Raw genomic sequence first — 12,980 nt, forward strand, 5'->3', positions numbered from 1 at the left:
GACGTTGCCAGTCCCTGCTGAACAAGAAAAGCTGATGCTTAGTGCATGCAGTGCTTTCCTTTAAAAGGAAAAACATTTCAGATTTTGTTTCTACCTTATTTTAACTTCTCCTAAACAAAGGCAGTTTAATTCTGTTGGTGGAACATGTAGTCCAATACTCCCTGACCTGGCATGGTTATTACAGGCGCTGGCACTGCACATGAAGATGAAGTATCAACAAAAAGTCAAGACAATGAGGCTGAGCTCACTGGAGAGCATGTATGGTGGGGTGGCAAGCAGAGGCAACCTGCCTGGGGTCCAGAGATGGTGGAAGAGCTAAGAGCAAGCAAGCACCATGTGAACTTCTCATTGCGGCATGGCTTGGTGCGATGAGAGTGGCCACATCTCATCGAATGGGGAATTTGCCTTGTTCCCCTTTCTGTGGGGGGCTTGGCTGCAGGGGTTATGGGCATGAACGGGCTGCATGTGAGCGGAGATAACCCAGCCCTTGCCTGTCACTGCAAGGGAGCAGACCCAGCTCTGCTTGTTCAGGACATTGGGACCCTGCAGTCCTTGATTAAAAACCAAAGCAGCAGAGCTAATTGCGTGGCAACCTGCAGCAAGATGCCTTGTACAACTGCCCAGGGAAGGGCTGCATCCCACAGGTAATGGCAATGCAGATACTGCTGAAGTGTCTGAGTTTCACCCTATTCAGGACCCCCAAACTCAGCCCATTTCCAGGGTTTTACTATCCTATTTGTTGGGAGATTGCCAGCGAGGAGTTTCTCTCCCACTCATACTGCTGCTGGAAATCTTCTCCTCTCCTGCCTGGCTCTGTGCCGTCTCTCTCCGTGGCTGGTGCTCTGCCCCAAACATGCTCACGGGCCCCTTTCCCATTTAGGGCAAATGTTGGATGCCCTCTGATATTTGCCTGCTTGCAGCCTTTTTTTTTTTTTTTTTCCAGTACTCTTGTTTCTGGAGGCTCAAATCCCCAGCGTCCCCCAGCCACACGTGCCAGCTATGGGCAGGCATGGCGGGGGGGTAGATCCAAGTGCTGTCCTCCCCTGGGTGAGGCTCAGTGTTGACAGTCTCTTCTAGCAAATAGGGTGAGCCTGAAGGTGGTGGTGACAATGGCAGGTCCCTCCTGCAGTAATGATTTAATCTCAGCAGAAACCAGTGCCCTGCAGCAGGGAGCCCACGGGCATGGGGCTGTGCACGGGTGAGAGCTGGGGCACGCAGAGGTGGCTGAACACTTGGGAGGGACTTGAAGGGAACTCCTGTAAAAGTTTGCGTGTTGAATCAGGGTTGTTTTTTTTTTTACATCACTATTTTAAAATCAACTGTGCAACTTCTGCATCTGCAGGAGAGGCCGAGTCTGTGTTTAGCAGCGCTGGGTATCTGGGAGATGTGGGGTGTGGAGCAAAGGCTGGTGTGCTGGGAGCCGATGGGTGACCTGGGTAGAGGGGCCTTTGTGGTCCCCTTTGCCCTGCTCTGCTTTCCCATTGGGAGTCCAAGCACCCAGGCTGCCTCCTGGATTTGGGGTAGATCCCTTCAACGTGCAACTTGGGGTTGCTGCTTTTGTGCTGGCCAGCCTGATTATACTGGGATTATCTTGGTTGCATCTTTTGTATAAATCTGAAAGAGTTGTAGTAAACTTCTTGAGAGGATGATTTAATGAGATGTGAAACCCAAGACAAACCCTGCCCTCTTTGAAGGCAACTGGTCCCTTCTCGGGTCCAGGCTGGCCCATCTCTTTCCAAATTGCGCTCCCTGAGCCCAGGAGTTTGTTACGGCACCAATCTTATCTAATTTTTTGTATGTGTCTGTGTTGGACCTGCTGAGCTCTCCCAGGCAGCAGTGGAGCTGAGGGCACAGTTCCCCTTGCCAGAGTGTTGCAGAGGGCACCCAAATTCCCATCCACATGGAGACAGGAGTGCACAGCCCATGGATTTTGGCAGCCATGCCTGTCCACTTGTGCACCCTTCCCACCCCTGTGCGATGGAGCAAAGGGAAAGCTGCTGGCGATGCTCGCTGCTGCGCGGATGCTGATGGCCACACCTCAGCATCCCCGCTGGCAGTTTTGCTGGCATTTGCCAAAGCCTTTAAAAGGAAAAATGTATTCGTTCTTCCTCTACTTCCTTTCCTCCTGCCCTTGTGTCCTCCTCCCGCTGCGCATTGAGCTCCCGGGCTGCCTGGAGGAAGCTGAGTGGGTGTGGGGCTGTGACTCTGTCTGGGAATTGTTCTTATCGAACTGGTTTATGTCAAAAAGAAATAATAATAATAAAACCTTTAGTGGTAAGCGGGGAGATCGGGAGGTACAGCTGCTCCTGAGGCCTGACCTGCGGTTCATGGTGCTTCCTGAGCATGTATAGGGAGTTTTAGGGTCTTCGCGCTGTTGCAGATTTTGTTGTTTGCTTGAAATCTCTCAGAGGAGCAGGGAGAAACAACCAGGGGCTGGTGCAGGGAGCAGGAGCTGCTGGAAACAGCTCTCTGAGAAGCAGGGAAGGAGTATAAGAAAAGCAATTTTCCTGCCGCAAGCTTGGTATATTATGACTGGAAAGTTCTGGGTTGAAAAGGTCATGAGCAGGCGGCTCAGAGCAGCACAGGCAGCGGCTATAAAAGCCGCTTTCCCAGCTTGCACCCAGCTCTGCAGCAGGACAGGGGGTCCCATGGGGGTCTGGTGGCCCAGTGTGATGGGAGAGGGATGGTGAGCTCTGGAGGGATGAAGGATGGTGCCTGAGGCGGGTGGGAGGTGGGGATGGAGCGGGATTTGCACCCAGGGCGGTGGGCTCGGTGTGGGCAGCCCGCTCTGTGCCTGCCCACTCCCCTTGCTGTGCGGGGATGGAGTTTCCAGCCCTTCCTCGGACACCACGTGAACATGAGACATCCACATCTGGAAGCAGAGTGCATGCGTGTAGCCCTGCCAGTTTGTTTATTTCTGCAAATTCTCCCTAATTAGGGACTGCTGGGAAGTTTGCAGTTATGGAAATGGCCTCTTTCCAAGGAGTTCCGTGTTCTGGCTGACCCTCGCCTCCCCTTTTTTGCCCTGCAACTACCACAGACATGCATGTGATGGAAATGGGGGGGAGGTCTTCCCTACCTTGAGGCCCAGGCACTGCAGTTTTTTCTGGAGTCAGATGCACCCTTGGCTGCATGGGAAAGCTTTGCAATGGAAATGCGCTGTGCTGTGTGCGTGTTAAACTCATCAGAGGGTGAGAAAGGTTTCTGAAGCCTCTCGTTTCTATTAAAACATTTGTGCTGTCATGCAACGCTGGTTTTTGCCTGTTTGGTCTTAATGTTAAAATGCAATAATTAATACATTGTTTTAAATAATTAAAGTAATTAAGTCAGTTTTCTGCTTGGATCTTAAACTGCACCTCCCGGTTTCTTAGGAAAGCCTGACCTGAAACTAAATGAGAAGAACGAGGGCATGAGACTGAGTTTGTTTTAACTGCATGAGGCTCAGGCAGATGCAGTTCCTGATCCTCTTTCCATTTCCTTCCCCTGCAAGTGTCCCCTTGCTGTTTAATCAACACCAGGGGCTTGTGCTTCCCTTCCCAGGCACGACCCACCCGGTCCCCCCAGGAGCATCAGGGTGTCTGGATGTGCCCTTGGTTGGGTTGATGTGCATGGACCGGGATGAGGACAGTGTTTCCCTTTCCAGGCTCTCAGCGTGCCCCCTTGATTTCACAGCAGCCCCTTTCCATCTCCTATCACTAGCTGTTAAAATCTTCTTCTCGTTTCCAGCTCTTATTGACCTGTTTATACTGCAACTGTGTTTGGGTTTGGATTGGGGTTTTTTTGTTCCCTTGGCAACAGTGATCTTTGCTCTCCCCTGTGATGCATCTGTGTGCGATGCTTCTAGCAGTCCCATCCCCTCTCCACCTTCATGTCTACTCACTTTTACTGATACTGCGTAGCCAGGATGACTCGAGACAGAGCACTAGTGATTTCTGCTTCATTGCTAGAAGTATCTCATCTACTATATTTCAGGAGTGCGTTCACTTTAACTGCATCTCATTGGTGGCTTGTGGTCATGCTGGAACCCACCAGCGCGGCGAGGTCCTTCCTGCTGATGTGCTTTTCATGAGCGAAGACTTTATTAAAAGCCCTTTAGGTACTGACCTTCTGTCATTCTTCCAGATTTCATCCTATTTCTGTTATCCAGTCTTCAAAGTTATCTGACCCTTTCTGTGTGGTATCTGGCTGCGCTTCCTTTATCTAGAAAATCAGTTGATTATCCAGCAATCTCAAATCAGCAAACTGATTCTGATTTTTTTGTTTTTAAACTTTTCCCATGATCTTGGTTTCCTTGCAAAGGAAGGGAAGTGTGACTAGCACTGAAGTGCGGCCGTCCTTGCTGTATTTCCTACTCCTTTGGAAGCAGGAAGAGCCTGAAGCCTTGGGAAAGAGCCTTTCTTTTTATGACAAATCCTGCGTGATCAGCAGGGCTAGATTCATGCCATCACCTACGTGAAAGCATAGGCGGAGATGATGGGAACTGCGTCTCTGCTTTTCCTTCTGGATTTCCCCCATCCCCTGCCAGTAACACTGGCACTTCCCAAGGAGCTTGGGGCTGGATTCAGCACTGCTCACCGCTGCGGTCTGATTACATGTCAGCTCTCCGTTTCTGAGTGATGGCTGTTACGTGCCTCAGTTTCCCCACCTGTAACACGGAGATCATTATGCGTCTTCCTGGTAGATTTGGAAGCAGGAATGTTTTTTGTATGGAAGCACAAGGACTCAGAAGGTGCAGGGAGCAAAGTAATTGCAACAGCCTTTTTTTCTTGGCTTAGAGAGACATGACTCACCATTCATTCATCTTCAAAATCTGCGTTGTTTGGGTTGCTATACCTTTGTTTCCACCCTGTTACCCCCCATTGGTGTTGCCCATCTGACAGCAGCCAAGTGGAAGGTGTGCCCAGCGCTTTGGCTTGAAGCGATGCTGTGGGGATGCTGGGGGTTGGTGTTGCATGGTGTAAGAGCCTCCATCTGTGCACTGAACCTACCCAGAAAGGCTGGCAAAGATGTTTCATTCATGATCAGCAGCAAGAAGATATTTGGACTCTCATTAGGTGGTTATAATAATATTTAGCTGTTCCTACGTAGTACTTTAGTCAGTAAGTCTCAAAGCGTTTTACAGAAGGGGCCCGAATCAATAAAGAGTTCTGTTTTCTAATTAAAGTAGGAGGAGGAAAGGGAAGATGCTGTAGATTAATTACCTGCTTTTGTGTACTAGATAATTTAAGATTCGGGTAGCCACAATGACTCATGCCACCTAGTCCAACCCAGCCTGACGCTCATGACTGCAGCAGATCATGAGAACGATAAGAGCTCTGAAGGTTCAGAGGAACCCTGACTTGTAGGAGGAAGAAAATCTGCCCGAAAAACTGCATTCTTAGCAGTCTGCAAGGAAACTGTACAGTGCTGTTTAAAATGCATGTAGATAGGAAAGTCCCTTTTCTGCCATAACCTGTCTTGATAAGGGATCGTCTAATGCTGATACCAACCATGTCCTTGGGTTTTTTATATATATATATTTTTTTTTCTTTTTTTCCCCCTCTTCCTTGAAGTGACTTTGTTTGCTCTGCATCATGGTCCCCCCACGCTGATGTCAGGGCAGCAGCAGTGACCAGCACTGACTGCTTCTGGAGGAGGTTGAGCTGTGATGTGGAGAATCCCTTGAGGTCCATCACTGCCTGGAGGGCAGGAGAGCCCAGGGGACACAAGACGAGGTTTCTGGCATTTGCCAGTTATCACGATGTTGAGCTAGTTTTAGCTTGGTATCTACCACAGAGCGATCAGCAGATTTTACAGACAGGAACTCACTTCTAGGCCAACAGAACAGCTTTGCAGGAAGTTTGCTCGTCTGAAGAGCAGAGTGATGATGAAGGAAAAAGGGCTGGGCGGTCAGCGCCCTTGCTGACCTGGGTTAGAAAAGAAACAAGAAATATTTCCATTGTAATGTAATACAGCAAGGAAAGTAATTTGCGTTAAACCCTCCTGCAGCCAGTGGTTTTGCAGAGCAGGGGTTGTGTCTCGGTGTGTGCGATGTCCTGAAGGTCTCCGCTGACCAGGAGCTCGAGGTGAGTCCTCTGATACAACAGAATAGTCAGTGAGACTCCTGGTTGTGTAAGCAAGCGGAGCAGCAAGCAACAGAAGAAATGCGATCTGCTCTCTTTGTTTTAAAAAGTGAGTTCTCTCTTTTTATTAAAAACAAACAAACAAAAAAGAAAAAATCCAAGAACAAACACTTGCAGAAAGTTGGGAGAAAGGGCTAAGAAAACCAGATAAAGTGGCTAAAAGGGCCAAAGGAAACACCTGGCATGAAGGACAGAAGGAGCAGAACCTGATTAGTTTATCAAAGGAAAGGTAGGTGATGTGATCAGTGTGGGAGATCTTTCATCAAGAGAAGGCTCAGGGTCCTTAATCTCCTTGATCTACCAGACAAGGGCAAAGCGGAGTCTGTGCCGAAACTGCGTTTGGATGAGCAGTGCGGCACGCGCCTGCGCCACGCTGACGGGAGCCCCAGAAACAAATTCCAGGGGAGGTGGTGGATTCTCCATCCCTCTGGGATGGGGTGCTTGGCTTCCCAGGGTCGCCTGACTTCCTACGAGGAGTGCTTAGCTAAACAAGCTTTTTTGGTTGGGGATGCAGGCAGCAAATCAGATGAAATGGTGTTTACTTATGTGCAAACTGGATAAGCAAATGATTTTTTTTTTTTTTTTTGTCTTACACTCTTATAAAGCCATGCCTCTGACTATGGCTAAATCAGATTAAGATTCAAGAAAGTCTCCGGGAGAGAGAAGGATGGGCTTATCTCCCTGGAGGAAAGCTTGCTCCTCCTCTACTAGCTGGCACTTGGGTTATGTGCTGAGGGGTGAGTTGTTTACATACCTTCTTGCTTTAAATATTTACTATTAGAGCTCTGGATATTCTTGTTATTCTTTAGTTGCTGTGATTTTCCATCTTCCTGTCCCCTTCTTGGTGCCTTAGGTGCACATGGGTGCAATATTAACCAGCTGGTTTTAATGAAAATGAACTACTTACAGTCCGGATGTTTTATTTCACACTTCTTGGGGCTCTTCTCTAGGCCTGTTGATTTGCTAAACCTTTATTAGATCCAGGATGATAATATCATCTTTGCTTAGAAATGCAGAGTGACCCACGGAACTGAGACTAAACCAAACTGCCTCAAACTCATCTGCTGAAGAACTTTGAGCTGCTTCATCATCTTCACGAGACTGGTGGGTGTCATTGTGATGCTTAGTACTCAGAATCCATCACACAATAGTTTTTCTAGTGGTTTACTTCTTGCCTCTGTTCGACCTCAAAACCAGAGTCCCCATCACAGTGCCAGACCAATCTCTGTGTGACCTCGGTCAGAACGTGCCACCAACCTCCAAGCAGCGCATCTGACACTGGATCTTATGGGGCTTGCAAAGGTGGGAGATGCTGAACATCAACAAAAGTGCTCAGTCCTTCCTCAGATTGACCCTATCACTTTTTGAAAATCTTTTTTACAATATTCATTTTTAGTTTGTCTTGCTTAGTTCATTTTTTTTTCCTCCTTTAAATCCATTCTACAACCTTGTGATGACAGTGTATCAGGGAGTTACGATGCTTAAGAGTTTTAAGGCTTATCTAGGTTCTGCTCCTCCAGCAAGGGAGTCAAGACAATTTTTCATAAAGTAGCTTTTTTTTTCCTCACTCAGTAACTAAGATTAATTATTGGCAGCTACATTTTTACCTTCTTGAAATGAATTATGGATGTGACCTGCGTATGAGTGCTGAAGAAGAGAAAAATAAAGCCACTTTCCTTCAAAAAAATCAATGCCATGGGTGTGAATTAGCCAGCATGTGCTCCTGGGTGATGTGATGTTGTCACCGCTCCCTGCAGAGCGTGTGTGGATGTGGGGACAGCAGGGACACGACACCCGGGTGCTGAGCGGGTTCACGGTCGTTCCTGTTCTTCTTTGAGGCATTGGGATCAGGGAGGGGTGTTCAGGCACCAGTGGCTTTACAGACAGCGTGTCGCATGAGGAAGCATTTACATTTCCACATCGTGACTGCACAGCGATGCAAAGCCCCTTCCTCTGCACTGCTGCGGTACGTTGGTTTCTGACAGTGTGAGGAGTGCAAGAAATGAAAGAGCTGAGTGCTGCTCTCTGTGAAAGGGGAGGAAAACCACTGTATCACTGTACCTATCTGAAAATACCATACCTCTACTTTAAAGGTGCATTCTCAAGACTATATAAGCAGTTCTCATGTTTTAAAGTAATATCTTTCCTTGGATTAAACCCACAAGCTATTAACAGTATGGAAAACTTAGCTCAGCAGTGATTTATATTTGACTTTTTTTTTTTTTTGTTAAGCTGAAATTTCTTGACTGGGAAGTTGGTGCTGTTGGTTTCATTTTCTGGTTCATGTACAGTCTTGGGGAGTCTGTGGTGTTTGCAGACTTTGGAAGTGTAAAATTAAAAGTGTGACATAAGTGATGAAGCATGTATTTTCTGCAGTAACAGATGGTAACAGTACTACTTTTTAGCATAATTTTTCTTTATGGTTCAACCAAAGTGGACTAAAAACCCAGCCCATTAATTCTTTTCCTGTCGATGTGCCTGGACATATTTCAGTGGGTATCATCACTTTTAAATGTTGCTACTAAAACACAGGGCGGGGAGGATAAAAAGAGGGTCAAGAGGGCAGGATTTGAATCAACATGGGAAGGGAGAATAATGAGCAGAGAGATGCACAAACCGAGAGGGTGTGAGAGGTGGAAAGAAGGCAGCAAGGCTGTGGAAGGGGCTGGTGTTGATGTCCAGAGCTGGCACTTGCCCCGTTGGCAGCCTGGCCCCACGCTCGGCTTTGGGACAGGTTTTGCAGCCTCTTCGACTGTGATGGCTGTGGAAGTGGCTTGGATGTGGTAGTGATGAGTTAGCACTGCCGTTAGTGCTCTGGTATGATTTTGAGAAATTATAAAAACAGAGGAGAGCGGCTGAGTTGCTCCTTTCTAAACAAAGGCAAATTGAAAAGTGAATGTGTGATCGGTGCTGGAGAACATCAGTGGTGTAACCCCCATTCCCCATTTCGGCAGCTGCCACCCCTTTGGTGGGGCATCCTTGGGTTGCTGCCCAAGGCTGGTACCTCTTACCCGGTTCCGATGGAGGGCTGCGGGCGTCGGGTGCGGGTTCCAGCCCCTGCTTTCTGCTGGGGCTGCGGGACCACATCGAAACTGCTTGCCCCCGGGTGGGGGGGCAGCGCCCGGTTCCGCGGGTGCCCCATCCGCCCCCCGGGGTCCTCGCCCGCCGCTTCCCCGGAGGGGCCGGCTCCGCGGAGGGGGCGGCGGTGTGACGGGCGTGGGGAGCAGCCAGTGCGCGGCGAGGGGGCCGGGCCGGGCTGGGCCGGGCCGGGCGGCATGGCAGGGTGCCCGCCGGGGCGGGGGGCGGCCGCAGCCGCTCGCCCTCCGCCATTCATTCGGCCGCAGGCGGCGGCGGCTGCGCGTACCCGTCCGCCCGCGCCCCGCAGAGCCGGGGGGCAGCGCCCCGCACCCCGATATGGCCGACCCGGCCGTTAACGCCCACCTGGAGGGCATCATCTCCGACTTCGAAGGTGGGTGGCCCCGTGGATGGAGGGGGGGGGGGGGGGGGGGGTGGTCAGCCTTGGCGTGGGGGGATGCTGGTTTGTTTGGGCTAAAGCGGGAAAAAGTAGAAGTTGCTGCCGGGCTGAGCAGCGCGGAGCCGCCCGCGCCCCTCGCAAGCGCCGCGCTGGGCTGGGGGGGAGCGGGGCTGAGCCCCCCCAGGGGTCCGGCCGCCCCCCGGCTCTTCCCGCTGCTGCCGCCCCGGGGGAACCGGCCTGTGCCGGGGTCCCGGCGCGCCCGGGCGGGTGGGGCTGGAAGGGGCGGAGGTGCCCGGGAGCGGCCAGCGGCCAAACTGCATCCCCCGGCACCGCCGGAGCCCGGCACTGCGGGTTGTCCGGGCTGCGGTGTCTTTTGTTTGGAGCAGCGTTGCGCTCGGGTGTTATCTGCTAAGGCAGGGTCTTTCGGGATGTTTTTCTTTTCCTGCCTTTCCCAAGTTGGTTTGTGTCATTTTTTAGCCGAAAACACACGCTCGACGCAAATAAAAGTCTGTAAAACCTCAAGCACCAGCCCTTCTGTCGACTCCCAGATTTTGGATGCAAACGCAGCCCTAGAGTAGCTGGGAGGTGGATAACGAACCCAAGTTTAAAGATGTCCGTAGCAGGAGCTGCTGCCTTAGAAAGCTTTGCAGTTGTCCCGTGGCAGAGCTCCAGCTGCCCGATCGCGTTGCCTTGCTCTCCGATGGAGTATCTCCTTGCAATCCCCTTGGCACGCGGACGGGGATGCCTTCTCCCCGGGCGTCTGTGGTTCTTGCCCAGTGCGCTGGCTTTTTCAGGCAAAAAAAATAAGCTAGCGGAGAAGCGTGCTGCCGCCAGATGGGTATGAGAGTTAAAGACGGGCAGAAAAGGGGTGAAGGGGGTGTTGTTTGAAGCAGACGTTGAAAGATCGGCTCGGGGGAGCTCATCTTCCTGAGCAGAGTTTTGGAAGAGCAGCTCCATCCCTGCGCGCTCGCACGTCCTGGCAGCGATCCAAACTGAGCTTTGTGCAGTGGTTTCTGGAAAAAAAAAAAAAAAAAATAGCGGAGATCTAGGGGCCGCGGTGAAAACTTATCCAGGGACTGCGCGTGTAGCTATAGGCTGAAACGGCTTCACCGCCTCCTGGTGAATTCAGCCTTGCCTTTGGGAAGGAGCCCGGTGGTGTTTTTCCTGCTGGGGAGCTGAGGAAGCTGAGAGCACAAGGGTTCCTCTTCCAGGTCAAGCAGGAAACGGGTGGCAGAGCTGGGGTCTCTCGAGCCCTCGTCATAAGGCTTAACTGTGTTTGTGTCCTCTTTTTCCAGCCTCTGGGCTTTCTTTAGCCCCTGGGCTTTCTTCAGCCGAAGTTGGAGCAGAGGGTTTAGCAGGAGGCTGAGGGAAGTCACGTCCCACGGGAAGACTGGGGCTGACGAGAGCGGACACAGAGAGCAACCCCAAACCACCATCAGTTTGGTACTTGGGATTCAACAGCGCTTTCGTAACTGTTCTTTGGGGACTTGTGAGCTTCCCCACCACAGGGCTCCCAAGTGCTGATGTAATTACAGCCTTTTCTCTGCCCTGCCCCAATTGCATTTAAATCTCTGAAGAATGAGTAATTCCCTACTTGGATATGATAAAGGCTCTGCTGTGAGCCCCAGGGCTGCTTGCTCGGGCTGTGTGTGTTCCTTGGTGGCACCAAGCTGCTCCGCAGTGCGATTTTTTTCAGTCCACGGAGCACTTTATAGTTCCTGCCTGTGCAGAGGGAGAGGCTGGGGAAAGAGCAGGGATCCGGGCTACTGTTCCACAATTTAATTAGTTCTCTGAGTTGCACAGCAGCTTCCTAAGAACAAGGCAATTAATTTCTAGCCTGTAGGGCAGGAGATACAGTGTTTGTGTCTGCTGGGTGGGTATCTGAGCCCCAGGCAGCCCGTGGCCAAGCAGGAAAGATCAGCCAAAAAAATACTACTGAGCAGAAACACCAGATCACCCAGCAGCCAGAGCCGCCTTTGTTCTTGCCGGTCACACACTGCCTGCCCTCCCAAATCACCCCGGTTGTTCCTGCCTGCTTTCCTCCTAGCATCCCTGCCTGCTTTCCTTGTAGCATCCTTCCCTGGCGTAGGATGGATGGGTTTCTTGTGGGTGCTGGGTTGCAGAGGGCAGGGAGTTGCAGGCTCGGCTATGGGCTGCTGGCGTGGGAGCTGCCGGTTTCCGTGGGCATGAGGAGGATGCCAGGGCCCTTTGGCAGGGGGGAAGGAGTACGAGGTACTCAATTCCAGTTTAGCTTCCAAATCAAAGCAACATGTGAGAGGGAAACATAGGACAGCAGAGCTCGTTCTTCCTTCTGCCCGATGATGTGATGGGGGTGTCGCATCCAGGCAGTGGTATGTGAGTCCACCTTGTCCTGAGCCAGCAGGTCCTGCGGGGAGGGCACTAATTCTGCCTGTTTGACTGACAAAGCTTCCTCATCTCTGATGGGGGAGAGCATAATTAGGTCTGTGGTTTGCCAGGATTTACAGAGCGTAATAGTTCCGCCCTTGGGTTTATAGATTTTGGCAGGTTTTTGGGAAACATGGCTGGTTCAGCTGTGGTTGTGGCAGCACTTCCCAAGCTCATCTCTGCCTCAGAGGGGGCTGTGGGTGTCTCAGCTCTCCGCACTCTCAGACACAGACCTCTGAGTGGCAGGAAAGGGAACCTGTAGCAGTAAATCAGTCTGGGTGATGGGATGCTTGTACAGTGTGTTAACATTGTATAGACCCCAAACCATCCTGATCCTGTTCACGTTGGGTGATACGGGAGTGCCAGCGTCTGCGACGTTTGCAGAGAAGGGCGGATGCTCCTACTTGCAGCGTTGGTTGTGATGATGCCCGAAGATAGCTCTGTAACGTGGTACCCATCTTCCTGCTAAGGATTAAAAGCACAGTGCACTCATAATCTACTGCCTGGTGGTAAGACAGAAGAGATCTGCGCCAGCCCCTCGTCTCGATGGGATGTGGCTGCTGCCAAGCAGGGTCCCAGGGGTAACCACGGCGCATTTTTTCTGGCAATCACTGATGGTGAGTTGGCAGCTGTGATGCTGAGTGCTCTTTACCTTTCTCAGTGCTGTCAGTCGACACCAGATTCGTTTCCTCGTAATGTCGAAACACAAAATGTCATAGTGGGTGCAAGCTGTGGATGATGGTAAATGCGGAGTGGAGCCGTAAGCGCACGGAGCAGCGAGTGGTGCGGTCGGGTTCAATGTGATGTCCGGAGCTAGAGCCTGGGGGAACACAGGCTTGCAGCTTTGCTCTGGCAGAAACCATGAGATAGGCATTGGCAGTGGTCATCAGTCCCTGATTTACCCATTCCCCATAGCCCAGCTCCCCCAGGGTGGGTGTGCTCGCTGGTGGGTGAGCTTGGCAGCGCTGTGGTCAGAG

General features: G+C 51.2%; 1 protein-coding gene across 4 annotated transcripts in view; it reads left to right on the forward strand.

Moving 5' to 3' along the window:
* The window catches only part of SEPTIN9 (septin 9), a 119,710-nt gene that overhangs the window by 49,988 nt on the left and 56,742 nt on the right, over positions 1-12,980 (forward strand). Inside the window, exon 1 of one of the 4 annotated variants that reach the window (XM_065647926.1) lies at positions 9,435-9,591. The exons of the other annotated variants lie outside the window; for them this stretch is intronic. Coding sequence (XP_065503998.1) covers positions 9,537-9,591 — 55 coding nt within the window. The 5' untranslated portion in view covers positions 9,435-9,536. Of the gene's footprint in view, positions 1-9,434; positions 9,592-12,980 lie in introns of those variants that run through there. 4 annotated transcript variants of the gene reach the window in all.

The sequence above is a fragment of the Caloenas nicobarica genome, chromosome 18, assembly GCF_036013445.1.
Source record: "Caloenas nicobarica isolate bCalNic1 chromosome 18, bCalNic1.hap1, whole genome shotgun sequence".
In the NCBI taxonomy this organism is placed as follows: Eukaryota; Metazoa; Chordata; class Aves; order Columbiformes; family Columbidae; genus Caloenas; species Caloenas nicobarica.